Genomic DNA, 21,534 nt, shown 5'->3' with positions numbered 1-21,534 from the left:
AACAAAAATGGAAAATGATAAATATTGGAGGGACTTTGGAAAACTAGGACATGAATATAGCATTGGTGGATCTATGAACTGATACACCAATTCTGGAGAGCAATTTGGAGACGTGCCCAAAAGGCTATAAAACTCTTCCTACCCTTTGAGTCAGATTACTACTTTTAGGTCTGTATATCAAAGAGATCAGATAAAAGGGGAAAGGACCTACTTGTACAAAGATATTTATAGCAACTCTTTATGTGATGATGAATAATTGGAAACTGAAGGGATGTCCATCAGTTAGAGAATGGCTGAAGAAGTTGTGTATATGATTTTAATGGTATAATATTGGCCTCCTAAAAATGACAATTTCAGAAAAATCTGTAAAGACTTCTATGAAGAAATGCAAAATGAAGTGAGTAGACTCAAGAGAACATAATACAGAGTAACAGTATTATTATATTATGATCAACTCTGTATGACTTAACTATTATAAAAAATGCAAGGATCCAAAAGGTTCATAATGAAAAAGGCCACCACCAAAGAAGAAATTGATAGAATACAAAGACTGTCATTATATTTCCTTTATGAGTTTTTTCATTAATGTGCTATATGCTTTCTTTCACATGATGAATATGGTAATATGTATAATATGATAGCATATATATATACATATATATATATATACACACACAAAGTATATTGCTTGCCATCTCTGGGAGCAGAGTGGGTAAGGAGAAAGGGGGGAAATTTTGATCAGAAAATGTTAGAAAATTAATATAATGATTTTTTTCTGTGTGCAACCAGGAAAAAATATAATTTTTTAAAAAGGAAGCTAAAAGTCACTTACAGAATGTCACAAAGATAAAAGGAGCATAATTTTCACACTGTGGCATATATTAAGTAAGCCTGAGTTGTTTTTGTTCAATTATGTCTAATTCTTTGTGCTCCCAGTCATGGCTTATTTTGGCAAAGATATTAGAGTGTTCTGCCACTTTCTTCTCCAGTCGATTTTACAGATTAAGAAACTGAGGCAAACAAGGTTAAGAAACTTGCCCAGGTTCACACAGCTATTAAGTGTCTGAGGCAGAATTTGATATCAGGTCTTCTTGACTCCAGGTCTATCACTTTTTCCAACATACCAGCTAGATAACCTAAGGCTAAATCAGGGGGAAGTCATCTTGACCAAGCCTTTTGGTTCTATAATCTCAGACAAGCTCCGGATATGCACAGTAAGAACAGAAGAACATCAATCATTGCTGATAATTTTGAGGTGGTATGGATATATTAATGAAATAAGCCCAATATAGAATGAATAATAATTTGTCTTCCACCAAAACCATATAAAAGTGGGTCTCCAAACTTCTGTTCTCAAATACTCTTTCATCTCTTAAGAATCCATACGGCTCTATAATGCTCCCAAATTCAATCAGTGATTATATAAATTACTTACTCCCTCCCTATTCACCTTTAGCATTATTTTGTTGATCATAGTAGATACAACTTTCATTTTGTTGATCATAGAACTTTCATAGATCATAGAACTTTCATAGTCAATCAGGGTTAAAATATTCCTGGTTTTGTGCACCACATTTCCTGGTCCTTCTCCTTTCCTTTTGCATCAGTTCATATAAATCTTCTGAAGATTTTCTGGAATCTTTTTTAATTTCTTAAAGGAAAATAATATTTCATTACAATAGTATATGTCACAATATGTTCAATTAAGGCAAATTCCTAATTTCCAATACCTTAACTTCAAAAAAGAGTTGCTATAAATATTTTCATAACTCAAAGTCCTTTTTCTTTAATGTCTTTGAGATATAGACATAGTAGCAGTATTACTGGATCAAATGATATGCATAAGTTTATAGCCTCTGGGGCATAATTGCAAATTGTTCTCCAAAAAGTTTGGATCAGTTCACAATTCTGCCAACAGTGAATTAGTATCTCTCTTTTTCTACATCCTCTCCAGCATGTCTTTTTCATCTTATGCTCTGTTAGCCAACCTGATAGATTTTAAATAGTACCTCCAAATTGTTTTAATTTACATTTAGAGGGGGCAGCTGTGTAGCTCAGTGGAATGAGAGTCAGGCCTAGAGATGGGAGGTCCTAGGTTCAAATCCGGCCTCAGCCACTTCCCAGCTGTGTGACCCTGGGCAAGTCACTTGACCTCCATTGCCCACCCTTACCACTCTTCCACCTAGGAGCCAATACGCAGAAGTTAAGGGTTTAAAAATAATAATAATAATTTACATTTTGGTCATTTTTCTTATGACTATTGATAACTTTTGATTTCATCTTTTGAAAAATGGCATGTTTATTTTTTGATGATTTAGGATCTTCATGATTGACAACAGTAAACAAGGTAAAGATTTCTTTAAGATATAGATTATCTTCTGGATCTTTTCTACTTCTGACTGTATCTAGCAAAATTTTAGGAAAAGAGCAGGTGCTTAATTAAAGTTTTGTCAAATGACAAGATTGATGGATGGTTACATAAGCAAAATCATCCAGATAGTATAACTGACTGTCCTACTCCACCTATGAAAATAAAATGAATGAACAATAAGGGATGAGTCACTTTCCCTAGTAATTTTGACAAAGTCAAGTGTGTTTGCACTTTGACTTTGCATTTAGTGTGAACTAAATGGATTGCATTTTAGTAATAATCTTCAACTTAATTCTTTAGTTCAGTGAGAAATCCTTTCTTTGGCACAACTCCCTAATGAAATCTGAATTCATAGTTCGTTTTCCATTCCTACACCAAAAAGTACATTTAAAATGATTATACTGTCACTTGAAATGTCTATGACTTTGCTGTATAGCTCCCAAAATCTCAGTAAAAGCAAATGAAATTCAGGCTGCTTATGGGGTAGATAAGCTGATTTCCTCAATATAGAGTATAATAGGAGTCTAATCTTTTAAATAATCATTTCATGTTTAAATTTAGAATCTCACTGAATATTTCATGCATTTTGTTATTTTGGTTACTTTGCTGTTTGAGACACATGCATTTTAAAGGTCACTTCTTCAGATAGAAGTGCATCATATTTCTTAAGCATAATAGATAGCTTTAGCTTCACAATCAAGGGGGCTCTTCATGTACCTAGCATTGTTTAATGCTTTCAAAACCATGTAGTCTTCCATCAAGTTGAATCTGAAAGGAAGGTTTAAAAATATACTCTTGAACTTATATTACAACCACCAGTTCCCTGATCTTAATTCTTAATTAAAGCCATATATTTTTCAACATGAAAAGAATACAGAGATCTGAATTGTAAAAATATTCTTAAAATTATTTAACAATTTAAATTATTCAGGAAATGACAGGCCAAACTTTAACAAAAAGTCCTTAGGTTGTAGTTGTTGTTTTCTAAATCCCTATATACACATATTATACATATATAATATATAATACTTACATATGTGTATATATCAAGAGATAGAAACAAGAGATTTATTTTCCTCTTTCCTTCATTCCATTGTTCCATTCAGAATATAGATCTGTATCATTCCTTTGAAAAGTATATAATGTTAGCTATAAAGCAATGTTGTTAGAGAAATATCCAAAGAATCTCAAATTGAAAGGGCTCTGAATCAATCTATTCTAATCTATATCTTAACAAGGATCCAGAATACAATAGAGGTCACAAATAGCCATTTATGATTCTTGAAAATACTCCTTTGAGCAATTCATTCCACTCCTCAGTAGCTCTAATAGTTTGGATGTTTTTCCTCATATTAAGATTAAATCTGCTTGGATGAATCTTGAACCCATGATTCCTAGTATACTACCTTTCAGAAGACAAGTAGAATAAATTTATCCACTCTTTTATATTTGAGACTCTTAAATATTTGCACAGAGATTGAGTCTTCTGTCTGTCCTCCATGAGTCATCACATCACCTTTTCAGTAAACCTTTTTTCATTTGGCATAATCTAAAACTTTTCATCATATTTTTGATTCTTAGTTTTACTCATAATTCTCAAATCAATATCAGTATTAAAACTTGATGACATTTTCCTTAAAAGACCATGAGAGACTTCTGGGTTAAGATGGCTGCAGAGTAGAAGCAACTGCTTAACCTCTCTTAACCCAGACATACAGAACTCCTCAAGAAGACATAAAAACAAATCCAGACGAACGAAGAGACCCCAGAACAGCGTGTAGCATTGAAGGCACGTGGAATTGGGGTATTTCGAAGCTATAAGGGGGTGAAACAGCTCTCACTAAAACATGAGCTGAGCAATGCCCTCACCTCCCACACTACCTACAGGGCCAAAGCCAGTGCAAAAGAGTTAGAGTAAATTTGGGGCACCCATTAAATTCTTGGCAGCTACCTGGGGTCACCAGGGCCTGCCCCTGAGAGCAGCAAATCTTAAGACCCCAAGAGGCTAAAGAACAGGTGGACTTTGAACACAGACCCTGAGCGCAGGCACAGTCCAACTTGCAGACCCATATCCTGAGCTCAGGCATGGACCTTGAGGGGGTACCCAGTGCAGAGGGGTGCACGACTGTGGAAGCAGCACCCTCAAACTGTTAAAGAGCTTCGGGAAGAGAAACAAGCAAGGGGACCACCAGGAGGCTTGACCCTGAGAACAACTAGACCTGAGACCTCAGGAGCCCAAAGAGCTCAGACAGACCCTGAGTGTGAGGATAAAGCTGAGAGGGTGCTGGACTAACAATGGCAAGCCAGAGACAAGAACTCCAGAAGAGAAAGATCAAGAAGAAATCCTTAACACTCAACAACTTTTACACAGAAAAAATCCAGACAAAAGAGCAAACAGCAGAGGAGAACAAAAAAAGTAATCTTATCCAAAACTTCTCCAAAAAATGAAAACTGGTCACAAGCTATTGAAGAGTTCAAATCTGAGATTATGAGAAAGATGGCAGAGAACTTGCAAGAAAATAACAATTTAAAAGGCAGAATTTCGCAATTAGAAAGTGAGGCTCAGAAATCAAATGAATTGATAAGCAAATTGAAGACCAGAAATGACCAGCTGCAAGCCTTGAAGAACCAAATAGAGCAGATTGAAAAGGAAAACCAAAAGATTATAGCCAAAAACCAGTCTCTAAAGGCTAGAATTCAGCAATTAGAAAAAGATGCCCCCAAATCAAAAAAATCAATAAGCAAATTGGAGACCAAAATCAAACAGCTGGAAAATAGGATAGACCAAATCGAAAAGGAAAATCAAAAGAATATAGCAGAAAACCAGTCTCTAAAGACAAGAATTGGGTAAGTAGAAGCAATGATCTCTCAAGACAAAAACAAATAAAGCAAAGTCAAAAGACTGATAAAATGGAAGGAAACCTGAAGTATCTCACTGAGAAATTGACAGATCAAGAAAACAGGGTTAGACAAGATAATTTGAGAATCATTGGTCTTCCTGAAAAAGCAGAAATTAATAGAAATTTGGACTCCATACTAAAGGAAATTATTTAGCAAAATTGCCCTGAAGTTCTACAATAAGAGGGCAATATAGACATTGAAAGAATCCATAGATTGCCCTCTACACTTAAACCTAAAAAGACAACCTCCAGGAATATAATAGCCAAATTCAAGAGCTTCCAAGTAAAAGAAAAAATTTACAAGAAGCCAGAAAGAGACAATTCAGATATCAAGGACCACCAATCAGGATCACACAGGATCTGGCACTATCCACACTACAAGACAACAATGCTTGGAATATGATATTCTGAAAGGCAAGAGAACTCGGTCTACAACCAAGGATCACCTATCCATCAAAATTGACTATATACTTCCAGGGGAAAGTATGGGCATTTAACAAGATAGAAGATTTCCAAATATTTGCACAGAAAAGGCCAGGACAAAATGGAAAGTTCGATATCCAACCACAAAAATCAAGAGAAACATAAAAAGGTAAATAAGAAACAGAGGAGAAAGAAAGAAAATTCTTATTTTTAAAGTTGCCTCTTTAAGGGCTTCAATAAGATCTAATTATTTTTATTCCTATAAGGAGAAATGTTATGTGTAATTCTCTGTAGTGAACTCAATTCACTATTATAGTATCCACTATTATAGTAATTAGAAGAATTATTCACAGGGAGAGGTTGGAGTACTAACTGGTCTAAGATGATATGGGAGATGGGAAAGAGGGGCTGAATAGCAGAGGACACCAAGAGAAACTTGAATGAATAGGAAAAATAGGATATTCTCTTACACACAAAGAGGGCATGGGAAGAGGAGGAGATGAATAAGAAGGAGAGGAAGAGAGCATTAAGAGGTAATATTTAAACCTTACTCTCAGTGTAATTAACCCTGAGAGGAAAGAGTAACTATATCCTTTTAGATACAGAAATCTATCTAACCCTACTGAGAAAGTCAGAAGGGATAAACGAAGGGGAGCAGAGAAATGGGGAGGTCAAAAAAGGGAGGGAAGAAGAAGGGAGAGGGAATTCATTAGGCCTTAAAAATAAAAAGAGGGGAATAACAAGGTGGGGTAGAAAGGGTAATAAATCAAGGGAGGGGACAAGGGTTACTGGTTTAAAACAAATCACTGGTTTAAAAGGAAATAGCCTAAGAAGAAGGGGTAGAACTAAGAGAGGATACCAAAATGTTGGGGAATACACAACTGATAATTATAACTCTGAATGTGAGTGGGATGATTGATTATACCAAATTAAAAAGCTTTTGTACAAACAAAAACAATGCAAACAAAATCAGAAGGGAAACAACAAATTGGGGAAAAATCTCTATAACAAAAAAACTCTGACAGAGGTCTAATTACTCAAATATACAGGGAGTCAAATCAATTGTATGAAAAATCAAGCCATTCCCCAATCGATAAATGGGCAAGGGACCTGAATAGACAATTTTCAGATAAAGAAATCAAAACTATCACTAAGCACATGAGAAAGTGCTCTAAATCTCTAATAATTAGAGGAATGAAAATCAAAACAACTCTGAAGTATCACTTCACACCTAGCAGATTGGCTAAAATGATAGAAGGGAAGAATAATGAATGTTGGAGGGGATGTGGCCAAATTGGGACATTAATGCATTGCTGGTGGAGTTGTGAACAGATCCAACCATGCTGGATGGCAATTCGGAACTACGCTCAAAGGACTATAAAAGATTGCCTGCCCTTTGATCCAGCTATTCCACTGTTGGGTTTGTACTCCAAAGAGATCATAGATAAACAGACTTGTACAAAAATATTTATAGCCACACTTTTTGTGGTGGCAAAAAACTGGAAAATCAGGGGATGCCCTTCTATTGGGGAATGGCTGAAGAAACTGTGGTGTTGGTTTCTGGTGATGGAATACTATTGTGCTCAAAGGAATAATAAACTGGAGGAATTCCATGTCAACTGGAAAGACCTCCAGGAATTGATGCAAAGCAAAAGGAGCAGAGCCAGAAGAACATTGCACACAGAGACCAATATACTGTGGTAAAATAGAATGTAATGGACTTCTATACTAGCAGCAATGCAATGACACAGGACAATTCTGAGGGATTTATGGAAAAGAATGCTACCCACATTCAGAGGAGGAAATACAGGAAAGGAAATACAGAAGAAAAGCAACTATTTGAACACATGCGTTGAGGAGGACAATGATGAGGGTGAGGAGGTCGGGGGGTGAAGAGGAAAGTAAGAACATGAATCATGTAACCATGATAACTTTTCTAAAAAATTAAAATTATTTTTAAAAAGACCATGAGAAACTTTTATATTTATCTTTGCTTCTCTAGCCTTGGTATTTTCTACATTATGTACATGAATTTTAAAATATATATTTTTATTTTCTGTATCAACTCTATGCAATATCTCATCTTCTCATCTTTAATTTCATTAGAATTGTTTCTCTTTATATCTTCAGAATTTCATTCTTAAAAGCTTCTCATTTAAAGATGGTCTTTACACACCCATTTATTAATCTGTCAGATCCTGTGCTATGTATTAGAATAAAAAGATAAAAATGAACAGTGTCTATCTTCAAGGACTATACATTCTAATAGGTAGGCCAGGGATAATATAATAATATAAAATATTAGTAAACAAATATATGCATAATAAATGCAGAAAAGCATTAAGTGAGAAAAGCACCAGAAAGTGGTAAGAAACAGGGAAGAATCAGAATTGACCTCATATGGGAGTTGGTTCTTGAACTAAGCTTTGAAAGATAATTTGACTAAGCAATCAAAGAGGTTAAAGTGAAATGTGAGTAGATTTCAAGTATGAGGTACAGAAGTGCAAAAGAGAGATTAGAAATTAAATTATCTTTATGAGCAATAGCAAATATGTCAGTACCTCCACACCACAAGAAATTCTGTGAATAGAAATAATGTATAATATGACTGAAAAGGTAGGCTGAAGCTAAATTATCAAAGGTTTCAAAAATCAAAGAGCTTCTATTTTATCTAGCAGTCAATAGATTACTATTGGAATTTCTTGAGCAAGGACTTCACAGGGCCAGAAAAAAAGTTTTAGGAATGCCAGTTTAGGAGCTAAATGGAGTATGGATTGGAGAAAAAAAGAGACTTGAGCCAGGGTGTCAAATTAGGAAGATATTGTAATAGTTCAGGAGAAAGGTAATGGGGTTTTGAGCAGAATCTATGTGATCAGATAAAATCAGATAGATCTTCTAGAAATACATTTCCTATGACTTGGCAACTGATTAGTTAAGGAAAGAGTTGAAAATCATACAAGATTATGAACCTGAAGGATTAGAAGGATGATGTTACTCTCATTTTAAATTGGAAAATTAGAAAGAAGATTTGGTAATTATGAGTTGCATTTTGTACATTTGGAATTCAAGATGACTATGAGAAATATAGATGGAGACTTCTAATTAGCAATTGATCATGTGAAACTACCTGTAATCCATGCTCAGAAAAAGATTTTAGGCAGTATCTTTCAAGAAATTATCAAGGAAAACTGCTCAGATATTCTAGAACCAGAGGGAAAATGGAAATTGATCTCCTGAAAGAAATCCTAAAATAATATGTCCAATAAATATTATAGCCAAATTCCAGAACTCTCAAGTAAAGGTGAAAATTCGCAAGCAGCCAAAAAGAAACAATTCCAATATCATGAAGGCACAATGAAGAGAATACATGATTTGGCATCTACTACATTAAATGATTGGAGAAAATGATTATGATACCTCAGAGGGCAAAGGAGATCAGACTTCAACCAAGAATCACTTACCCAGCAAAACTGAGCATCATCCTTCAGGGTAAAAAATGGGTATTTCATGAAATGGAGAACTTTCAAATATTCCTGATTGAAAGACTAGACACTACTGAAAATTTGACTCTTAAAATCAAGACTCAAGAAAAGCATAAAATGGTAAACAGGAAAGAGAAATGAAAAGACATTCAATAAGGTTAAACTTTGTATATCCTTAAATGAGGAGATAAATCTTGTAACTACAAAGAACTTTATCATTATTGGGCATTATTAGGGAAGTTAGAAGGAGTATAGATAGACAGAGGGTAAGGGAATGATTTGAATATGATGGAATGATATATAAAATGATTAAATTAAGGCATGAGAAAGAGGAATGCTCTGGGATGAAGGGAAAAGGTGAGAAAATTATTTAATAATTTTCATAAAATTCATAAAAGAGGAATGAAAAGAATTTTACAGTAGAGGAGGTGATGGGGCAGATGGTAAGTGGAGCACAAGGACCTTTATTTCATTAAATTGACTCATTGAAGGAAGAAAATACAAAATCAATTGGGTATAGAAAGCTTTTACTCTATAGTAAATCAGGCGGGAATGAGATAAGAGAATGGAAGGAGGGAGTTGACTGAAAAGAGAGTAAATTGGGGGAAGTGATGGTCAAAAACTAAACATGGAGTAATAGGAAATGGAAAGTAATATTCAGTAATCATAATGGTGTAAAATTCTTTTATCAGTCTCTCTAATAAAGGCATCATTTCTCAAATACATATAGAAATGAGTTGGATATATGACTACAAATCATTCCATAATTGATAAGTGAATATGAACAATGAATGAACAAGCAGTTCTCAGACATAGTAATTAAAGCTCTCTATGGTTATGCAAAAATTGTTCTAAATTATGCAAATTAATAAAACTCTGAGGTACTATCTCACACCTATTAGATTTGTGATTATGAGAGAAAAGAAAAATGACAAAACTTGGAGGAAATTTGAGAAAATTGAGACTTTAATGCCCTATTGGAGAAGTTGTGAACTGATTCAACTACTCTGGAGAGCAATTTGGAACAATGCCCAAAAGATGATAAAATAGTTCATACCCTTTAACTCTTTGACATGCTATTGCTAGGGTTGATTTCAAAATAGACTAAACAACAAAAAGGGGAAGGACCTTTATGTACAAAAATATTTTAAGCACCATTTTTTGTGGTAGCAAAGAACTAGAAAGTGATGAAATGCCTATCTGTTGGGGAATGGCTGAGTAAAACATAGTACATGACTGTAATGGAGTATTACCGTGTTATGAGGAGTGCAGAAAAGCCTGCAAAGACTTACATGAATTGAAGCAGAATGAAATTAGCAGAACCAGGAGAACACTGTACACAGTGACAAGAATATTGTACAATAAATAACTTAGCTATTCTCAGCAATACAATGATCCAAAACTATCCCAAAGATTAAAACAAAATACCTATTCCTATTTAAAAGACTAGAAAACATTTTAATAAACAAAGCTTTCCACAAAATAATAAATACTATTTATCTCACCCCTATAGCAAGCATTATCCAGAATGGGGATAAACAAAAATATTTCAAGTAAAATCACTGATGAAACAAGTATGTCCACTATAACCACTACTATCCAATATTGTACTCGAAATACTAGCTAAAGAAATAAAAGATGAAATGGAGGATTTAGAAGAGGCAATGAGAAGTTATGATGATTTTTTTGATGGCATACTAAGAGAAATTTGAAAAATCAATACAAAAAATTGAATGAAAACAAACAACAAGAGCTTCCCAGAAGATGGCAGCTTAGACAGAGTGAATCTTAAAACCTCTGCCCCCTTACACACCTAGATAGAAAACAATGCACTTCAAGAAGAAAGAGGACCAAATCTAATAATGGGACAGAGCAGTGGGAACCCTACTGCAGCATAACTAAAGAAGTACACCAAGAGAAAGGCTTGAATTCTTGAACTGTTATGTCTGAGGGCGAAGAGGGGAATCCCAAGACTCCTCCCCCACGTGCTGTGCAGAGTCTCCAGTGGCCTGGGAAATCTCAGGGCAGGTGGGCGAACAGGTCTGGAGAGAGGGCCTTGCTGGAGCTGGACTTGGGGGAGTTAAACACAGGCACTGGAGAGGTGACTGGAGGAGAAAATCAGAGAAAAACAGCAAAAATGCCAGAAGATGGTGACAGAGAGAGCCGAACCTCAGACCCCAGACAGCTTGGCTGCCTCATACCGAGGTAGAGAACGAAGGGCTTCAAGAGGAAAGAACACCACATCAAACACAAGGACAGCACAGGGGGACCCCACTGCTGGACAGGTCAACTCAACTCCTTCTTGTCCCCCCCTACCCCCCCATTGTTTTTTGTTTGTTTGTTTGTTTTCCCTCCTCTCTAGGTTTTAGCCTCAGGGAAGATTAAGCAGTAAGTTTGATCCAATCAATACAGGATTAATTCCATCAATTGGACAGACAAGAAGTCTTCAGAGGGCAGAGAAAGTAACTACAAACCTCCATTGCCAGCTGGGGGAAGATAAACTAGCAGAACAAGGAAGGAAAAAATATGAGTAAGCAACTGAAAAAGAGAAAAGAAATGACAATTGACGGCTTCTTCAAGGAAGTGAAAAGAGAACAAATGAAATAGAAATAGGAGAAGAGGAAGTAGTTCCAGTGAACTGGACACAGGCTTTTGAAAATCTCAGAATTCAAAGTCAGTAACTCAAAAAGCAATCAAGAGAGGCTGAAGAAAATTTGAAAAAGGAAATACATGAACTAAAACAAGAAAATCAAGTCTTAAAAGCCAGAATTGGCCAGCTTGAAAATGAAGCAAAGAAGGCAAAAGATGATCTACAAAGAAAATCAGACCACAAGGAGAAGGATGACCAAATAGCCAGGGATGAAATTCAGTCTTTAAAAAACAGAACTCAACAACTAGAAGCAAATGTCTTCACAAGGCAGCAAGAATATATTAAACAAAATTTAAAAAATGAAAAATTTGAGGAGAATATGAAAAACCTCATTGATTCAACCAAAGATCTGGAGAACAGAGCTAGAAGAGATAACTTAAAAATTATTGGTTTACCAGAACATCATGATAAAAGAAAAGGTTTAGATGCCATCTTACAAAGAATTATCAGAGAAAATTGCCCTGAAATTCTTGAACAAGAGGGAAAAGTAGAAATTGACAGAATCCACAGATCACCTCCTACATTTAATCCACAACTGACAACTTCCAGGAATATTATAGCCAAATTCAAAAACTACCAGACCAAGGAAAAATATTACAAGCTGCTAAAAAGAAGTCATTCAGATATCAGGGAACCACAATTAAGATAACACAGGATCTGGCTGCATCTACATTGAAAGACCGGAAGGCAAGGAACACAATATTCTGGAAAGCAAGAGAACTGGGTCTACAATCAAGAGTCAACTAGCCAGCAAAACTAACTATATTATTGCAGGGGAAAGTATGGTCATTCAATAAAATGGAGGACTTCCAAATATTCATCAACAAAAAAACAGACTTAAATTGAGGGTTTTCTGTCGAAACCCAAAACTCAAGGAGAATCACCATAAGACAATTAAGAGAATGGGGAGAGGGGAAAAATATTTTTAAGGGACCCAAAAAGTTTAATAAATCTGTATCCCAAGAAGAAAAGAAAATATTTGCAAATATTAAAAACTGTTATTACCAACAGGGTAACTAGAAGAACTTTACATAGAGGTAACAGGGACAAACTACATAGGATGAAATGTCAAGATACACACACACACACACACACACACACACACACAAACTAGGGGGGAAAGAAGGTCATAATAAGAAAAATAGAAAAACAAACAAAAAGGAATAAATTTATATTCAATAAAGAAGCACCTGGGACCAACAGGGGAAAATAACAATACACTGTAAGGGTAAAGAGGTTAGAGAGAGGAAATATTCAATACTTAAGTTCATTGAAATCAACTTAAAGAGGGAAGAACAATCAGAACCATTGGGATAGAGAGTTGATTAACTCCCTATAGAGAAATAGAAGGGTAACAAATGGACTGGTGAGGAGGGAAGCAATACAAGTGAGGGAGAGGGATTGGGGGGAGCACGTCTTAGCTTTAAAGAACAATAAGAGGGGAATAAGAAGGGAGGGGGAGAAAGGGAAGTACAACAAGTGAGGGGAATATAGGAACTGATTAAAACAAAACACTAGTATAGAAGGAAACAGTGAAAGAACAAAGGACAGGACTAGGAGAGAGAATCAAAATGTCTGGGAATACACAGGTGATAACTATAACTCTGAATTAGAATGGGATGAACTCCCTCATAAAACATAATCAAATAGCAGAGTGGATTAGAAACCAAATCCTACCACATGTTGTCTACAAAAAACATACATGAGAAAGACAGACATACATAGAGTGAAAATGAGAGGATGGAGCAAAATCTATTGGGCTTCAAATGAGAAAAAAAAGGCAGGGGTTACTATCATGATCTATGACAGAGCCAAAGTAAAAATAGATAAGGTTAAAAGAGATAGGGAAGGTAACTACGTCCTAATAAAAGGCAGTATAAACAATGAAGAAATATCAGTACTCAATATGTATGCACCTAACAGTATAGCTTCCAAGTTTCTAAAGGAGAAACTAATGGAGCTCAAGGATGAAATAGATATCAAAACCATACTAGTGGGGGACCTCAACCTTCCCCTATCAGATAAAGATAAATCAAATAAAAAAATAAATAAGAAAGAGATGAGAGGTGAATGAAACCCTAGAAAAATTATAGTTAATAGATATATGGAGAAAAATAAATAGGGACCAAAAGGAATACACCTTCTTTTCAGCAGCTCATGGAACATTAACAAAGATAGACCATGTAATAGGGCATGGAAACATGGCAAACAAATGCAAAAAAGCAGAAATAATAAATGTAAACTTCTCAGATCATAATGCAATTAAAATAGTTATTATTAAGAATACATGGAAAGGCAAATCAAAAACTAATTGGAAATTAAATGATTCTCCAAAAAAATTTAGTGAAAGAACAAATCATAGCACAATTAATAATTTAATTGAAGACAACAACAATGATGAGACATCTTAACCAAATCTATGGGAAGAACCCAACGCAGTTCGAAGTGGAAATGTATATCACTGATTACATATATTAACAAATTATAGAGGTCAGAGGTTAACGAATTGGGTATGCAACTTAAAAAACTAGAATGTTAAGCAATTAAAAATCCTCAGATGAAAACTAAATTAGAAATACTAAAAATCAAAGCAGAAATTAATAAAATCAAAAGTAATACAACTATTGAATTAATAAATAAGACTAGAAGCTTGTATTTTGAAAAAACAGATAGAATAGACAAAGTACTGATAAATCTAATTAAAAAAGGAAAGAAGAAAATCAAATTAACAGTATCAAAGATGAAAAGAGAGACCTCACCTCCTCTCTAATGGAAAGGAAATTAAGGTAACCATTAAAAATTATTTTGCCAAATTATATGGTAATAAATATAGCAATCTATGTTAGGTGAATAAATATTTACAAAAATATAAATTGACTAGATTAACAGCAGAAGGAATAGAATACTTAAATAATCCAATATCAGAAAAAGAAATTGAACAAGCCATCAAAGAACTCCCTAAGAAAGAATCACCAGGGACTGATGGATTCACAAGTAAATTCTATGAAACATACAAAGAACAATTAATCCCAATATTATACAAATTATTTGATATAATAAGCAACGAAGGAGTCCAACCAAATCCCTTTTATGACACAAAAATGGTACTGATTCCAAAGCCAGATAGATCAAAAACAGAGAAAGAAAATTATAGACCAATCGCCTTAATGAACATAGATGCAAAAGTCTTAAATAGAATACTAGCAAAAAGACTCCAGCAAGTGATCAAGAGAGTTCTCCATCATGATCAGGTGGGATTCATACCAGGAATGCAAGGATGGTTCAACATTAGGAAAACCATCCACATAATTGACCATATCAACAAACTAACAAACAAAAATCACATGATTATCTCAATAGATGCTGAAAAAGCCTTTGAAAAAATACAACACCCATTCCAATTGAAAACACTAGAAACTAAAGGAATAGAAGGTCCTTCCCTAAAAATAATAAACAGTATATATCTAAAACCATCAACCAACATCATATGCAATGGGGATAAATTAGAAGCCTTTCCAATAAGATCAGGCATGAAACAAGGATGCCCATTATCACCTCTATTATTTAACATTGTACTAGGAACACTAGCAGTAGCAATTAGAGAAGAAAAAGAAATTGAAGGGTATCAAAATAGGCAATGAGGAGACTAAGCTATCACTCTTTGCAGATGATATGATGGTCTACTTAAAAAATCCTAGAGAATCAAGTAAGAAGCTAGTAGAAATAATCAACAACTTTAGCAAAGTCGCAGGATACAAAATAAATACACATAAGTTATCAGCATTTCTATATATTTCCAACACATCACAGCAGCAAGAGTTAGAAAGAGAAACACCATTTAAAAACACTCTAGACTATATAAAATAGTTAGGAATCTATCTACCAAAAGAAACACAGGAATTATATGAAAACAACTACAAAACACTTTCCAAACAAATAAAACTAGATCTAAACAATTGGAAAAATATTGATTGCTCATGGGTAGGACAAACTAACATAATAAAAATGACCATTCTACCCAAATTAATTTACCTATTTAGCGCCATACCTATCAAACTACCAAAAAACTTTTTTACTGAATTAGGAAAAACTATAACAAATTTCATCTGGAATAACAAAAGGTCAAAAATATCAAGGGAAATAATGAAAAAAATGTGAAGGAAGGGGGCGTAGCAGTACTAGATATTGAACTATAAAGCAGCAGTCATCAAAATGGTATGGTACTGGCTAAGAGAAAGAAGAGAGGATCAGTGGAATAGACTTGGGGTAAGTGACATCAGCAAGACAGTGTATGATAAACCCAAAGAGCTCAACTTTGGGGACAAAAATCCACTATTAGAAAAAAACTGCTGGGAAATTTTGAAAACAATATGGGAGAGATTAGTTTTAGATCAACATCTCACACCCTACACCAAGATAAATTCAGAATGGGTAAATGACTTGAATATAAAGAAGGAAACTATAAATAAGTTAAGTGAACGTAGAATAGTTTACTTGTCAGATCTCTGGGAAAGGAAATATTTTAAAACCAAGCAAGACTTAGAGAAAATTACAAAATGGAAAATAAATGATTTTGAATAAAATGTAATGGACTTCTGTACTAGCAGCAATGCAATGACCCAGGACAATTCTGAGTGACTTGTGGAAAATAACACTACCCACATTCAAAGGAAGAACTACAGGAGTGGAAACAGAAGAAAAAACAACTGCTTGAACACATAGGTTGAGGAGGACATGATTGGGTATGTAGACTCAAAACTACCACACCAATGCCACTATCAACAATTTGGAAATAGGTCTTAATCAATGACACATGTTAAAACCAGTGGAAATACGCATCAGCCATGGGGGTGGGTGGAGTTTGAGGGGGTGAAAGGGAAAGTAAGAGCATGAATTATGTAACCATGTTAACTTTTCTAAAAAATAAATATTAATAAATGTTTAAAAAAACTTATAGATCCCAGAAGCTAGCTCTGACTACTACACAAAGAATCAGAAACTTGGGAAAGTTCTTCCTTCAGAAAAGGAAAAGAGTTTAATTTTAATGATTTTTTAAACATTAAAAGTCAAGAAAAAGATTGGGAAAGTGAGCAAAAAATAAAAAATATCTCAACATAAAAAGTGATTTTGCTGACACGGAAGACCAAAAAACACAAACTCAGAAAGAGCAAAATTAATATTGCTGTATCCAAAGATACAAAGAAAAATGTAAGTTCATCTCAAGTCAAAAAAGAATTGCTGGGGGACCTAAAAATGGTTTTAGAAATCATATAAGAGATAGAAGGAAAATTGGGAAAAGAAATGAAAATTATTCAGGAAAATCATGAAAAAAAGTTGATAGCTTGGTAAAAGGGGCACAAACATATAGAAGAAAATAATGCTTTAAAAGTTATTAGGCAATAATAAGTTAAAATAGAGAAAAGCTAAAATCACAATATAACAATGGAGTAAAGATAGAATAGCATGTGGTAACATGCAGAATTCATATCACTTAATAGATAATTGGCAGAATTTATAATAAATTCTTGAAAATGTATTCACTTTATTTATAAAAATATACACTTGAATGTTGTATATTTTGTATACTTTAGCTTTCCAGGTGTACCTCAGTTTTAAGCCACGCATAATATAGCTTTAAGAAAATAATCTCATTAATTAGTCAAACAATTAATGTCACTAATTATAATAATAAATTCATTTATTAAGTTTCTACCATATGCCAAGCACTGTGTTAGGTCCATTTTTAAATAAAAGGTCAAAAATGAAAGCCCTTGGCTTCTAAGGACTTACATTCTATTGGAAGAGAAAGTATTAACATATAATTTATAGAAATTACACACAAGCAAATGAAAAATAATTCTTGTGGAAGAAGTCCGGAAAAGACCAAGAAAGGTTTTATATAGAAAACTATGCTTGAGATGAGCTTTGAAGAAAATGAGGAATTTTTAAAACCATCAGGGAGGAAAGGATACATTTTAGCTAGAGGGGAAAGCCAGTATAACAGCACAGAAATGAGAGCTAGGAAAAATGGAGATTTTTTTTTCAGATTTCTTGTTCTTTTTTATGATAGTTTTAAAATCCTGTATTGATTACTAACAGCACTGTAACAAGATGCCTTAAACTATAATTATTGTTCCATAGTTAATATGGCTTGATTTTAAAGTCTTTATTCCCATTTATAAAACCATTTAAAATAATTTTATTTTCCACAATTAGGAAAAGTAATGGATATTTGCTCAATTAATTGGGCATTTGATCTAGCAGCATTTCCTATAATACTGAACAAAACATGTCTTTACAAATTTATAGTCATATTACTATAACTAGAATAAGAAATGACATAAAAAGGAAAGAGAACTTTTATTACAATTTTGATCTTCAAAATTGCTATTCTAAGGTTTAATGACAATAATAATTATTTTGGAATGGAGACAAAATTATTATTATTATTACAATTTTAAATTACCCATAATATGGATCATCAACTACAAACTGCTACAATAATGTCTATAATGATTATCATAATGTACATTTATATAACCCCTTCCTCTCAACAATCCCATAAGTCAGGAATTAGAAGCATTATTAACCACATTTTACAAAAAAAGGAAACTAAGTGAACCTAGAGAAATTAAGTTCTTTACCTTAGGAGTCGTTAATAAATGGCAGAGCTGGAATTCAGAATTGTATTTCTTGATATTAAATCTGATGTTCATTCTATAGTGAAAGTTTTACTCCAGTAATTTTGCCACTTTATAAAGTTTTGGAAATCATTATCTATTGATGTAACAATGATGACAATGATGTGATAAATTTGTGGTTTTAAAAGTTTTAAATGTCCTGCTCAAAAGATACAATAATTTTGTCCATTCATCTTTCACCATAATGGAATCCAACTAGAAATTGCTCTAATGACCTTAATTGCTATAAAGGTAAGAATTTGAAAAGTTGATTGAGATTTCAACTATCTGCCTACTATCTACCTAATATGTGTATTCCTTTACATATAATAAAATATTATATATATACATATATATATATATATAACTGCATTTATATCTATCTGTGTTTTTAGAGGAGAGGAGATCAGTGTAATATACTGTCCTTAATTTTTTTATCACAAGAATACCAGTGAACTATTTGGAATTTCCACAAGTTATTCCACATTCGACCACATAATCTTATTAAATTAATATAAAATGTAATTCTCAACATACACACAGACTACATTTATATGCATATATATATATACATACATATATATGTATGCGTATGTGTGTATGTTGATAAGAGAGTGCTATTAGTTTGGACTTTCAAGTGCAGAAACTCCTTTCTCAAGTGAATTTATTCATCTAATTTATCTGTCTTAGAGATTTCTTTGAAAAAACTGAGAGGATAAGTCTTCCCAGTGTCCCACAACTGGACTGTTTTAAGGATAGGATTAATCCTCTATATTCTAGGCTCAGTGACCAGCCCTTTAACTATTTCTATTTCTCTATCTGTAGTTATATTTATTTCTACATACACATAAATACAAACAAACACACACATATATGTTCAATTAATTGATAAGTACCTATTAAGTACATAATATTAAACTCACATGTGAGGAAACTCCTTCTACTAATGTAGATTTAAAAATTCTATGGATATTTTCATCTCAGAGTATTTATTTGAGTTCTGAAATGTTGTTACTTGTCACGGCCAGCTCTCTATCCACTATGCAATGCTTCTGTTCACAAAATAGAGCCAAGACAATTTTGGAAGTAAAACACAAGTAGCTTAGATGATAAGGAAAGAGGAAAATGTGATGATGTAGGATTGTAAGTCATGGAATTTATCTAAATTATTGAAATTGGGGATCACACAAAGGCCAATGAAGATGAGCATGGCAACCATGAAAAATTTGAAATTTATTACAAATGAGGTATTTTAAAAGAAATATAAAATAAATATCCAATTAAAGAAATGTATTGACAAAAAGGAAGATGATCTGACGACTTGGAAAAAGTAGTACACCATGTCAAGAGGAATTACTATTGGGACTTTTATGGCAAAATTATGGGAGAACACAGCCTAAGGATTGGCAAGCATGGATGAATTGTGACATGTAACACAGGATGGAATACCCATATCAATTAGATCACAGAAACATATGAAATATATGAACACTAAGTATTTGAATTCAAAAGTAAATCCATAGAGAATTTGTTAGAGATAGCCACAGATGAATCATATTAACATTTTTTTTATTACCTAAGTCAGTGATTCCCAAAGTGGGCGCCACTGCCCCCTGGTGGGTGCTGCAGTGATCCAGGAGGCGGTGATGGCCACGCTTTTTTTGTATTACATTCTATTCTGAGTTTAATAAATAGTGTCATAATTTCCAGGGGGCACTAAGTAATATTTTTTCTGGAAAGGGGACGGTAGGCCAAAAAAGTTTGGGAACCACTGACCTAAGTGATTCACTATGAGTCAAAATAGAAAAAGATCCTTAGCCAAGAAATGAGGCTGGGATGAAAAAGGTTTCTCTTTCTAATGCTAGTTAAAATTCAGCATCTTCCATAGATGTAGCCTGCAAGGTTGACATGAAGAGCAGATTTAATGTTTATTCCTCAGAAGTCCCTGAAGACTATTTTGAAAATATTTTGAAGGGGATGGAGTCAAGATGGTGGCTTAGAACCAGCAAAAGTTGAGTTCTCTGTGAAAACCCTTCCACACCAATCAAAAACAAAGCACTTTGAGGGGACACAAAACCAAATACAACAACAGGACAGAGCCACGGGGACCCTCCTGCTCTATTCAACTTAAAAGGTATTTCAAGAAGGTCAAATTCTTAGGTTTAAGGAAAGGTCCCTGGACCCTTCCCTCACCTACTGTGCTGAGATTTAGGTGGTTGCTGGGATCTCTGGGTGAGGGCTTCAGCCCAGAGGGTGTGCCTTGCTACCACAGCTACTTGAGGCTCAGGGCTCTGAGCAGAGCTGGCAGGAAGGTAGCTGGAGGAGTGCAGCAGAGAGGAGGGCAGCCTGGTCACAGGGCACATCCAGCTCTGCATATTCACTCAACTGGCTTAATCCAGTCTATCAATAGCACAGATTGATAAGAAGCCTTCAGAGGGTAGGGAAGCTCAATCTCTAACACATCTCCCTTGCCTACTGCACTAAGACCCTTCCTAAGAATCCTGCTGAATGGGATCCCAGGGCAAAGGCTGGAACCTCAACAGAGTACCTTGGTACCACCATGGGAAGCTCAGGGCTCTGACCAGGCATCTGGCAAAGAGATGGCTATCAGAAAGGAAGAGAGGAGGAAGAGGGCAACTACTTTCAGCCTCCACTCCTTCACTTTCACCATCAGCTTCTACTGGAAGCTGGGGAAGATCTGGCCTGAGGGTTCATTAATATAACAGCTCAGCTCCATCAGCCTAATCCAGTTAATCATGAGAGCAGATAAGAAGCCCCTTCTGGACCAAAAAGGCCAAATCCAAAGATCTAGCAAATAAAACAGGGGAGCAAGAATACAGTAAATGTGGGGGAGGAAAAATAAGAGTAAACAACAGAAAAATAAAAAAGAAAATGCAATCAACAGCTTCTATCCATGTGGTCAACAAAGAACAAATGGAACAGAGGTCTAAGGAATACCAAGCAAAAACTCAGGAACTCCAGTGAATTGGACAGAGGCTTTGGAAGACCTCAAAACACAATTCATATC

The 21,534-nt window shown here is 34.4% G+C and overlaps 1 protein-coding gene across 1 annotated transcript in view; it reads right to left on the bottom strand.

The window, feature by feature from the left end:
* Positions 1 to 20,881, bottom strand: part of GRID2 (glutamate ionotropic receptor delta type subunit 2) — a 1,498,284-nt gene extending 1,477,403 nt beyond the window's left edge. The window contains exon 1 of the mRNA XM_044681588.1: positions 20,704 to 20,881. Within this exon, the coding sequence (XP_044537523.1) occupies positions 20,704 to 20,881 (178 nt within the window). The remainder of the gene's footprint in view (positions 1 to 20,703) is intronic.
* Positions 20,882 to 21,534: the final 653 nt, after the last annotated feature.

Source organism: Gracilinanus agilis, chromosome 6 (assembly GCF_016433145.1).
Source record: "Gracilinanus agilis isolate LMUSP501 chromosome 6, AgileGrace, whole genome shotgun sequence".
In the NCBI taxonomy this organism is placed as follows: Eukaryota; Metazoa; Chordata; class Mammalia; order Didelphimorphia; family Didelphidae; genus Gracilinanus; species Gracilinanus agilis.
This window is presented reverse-complemented; position numbering and strand designations above follow the sequence as displayed.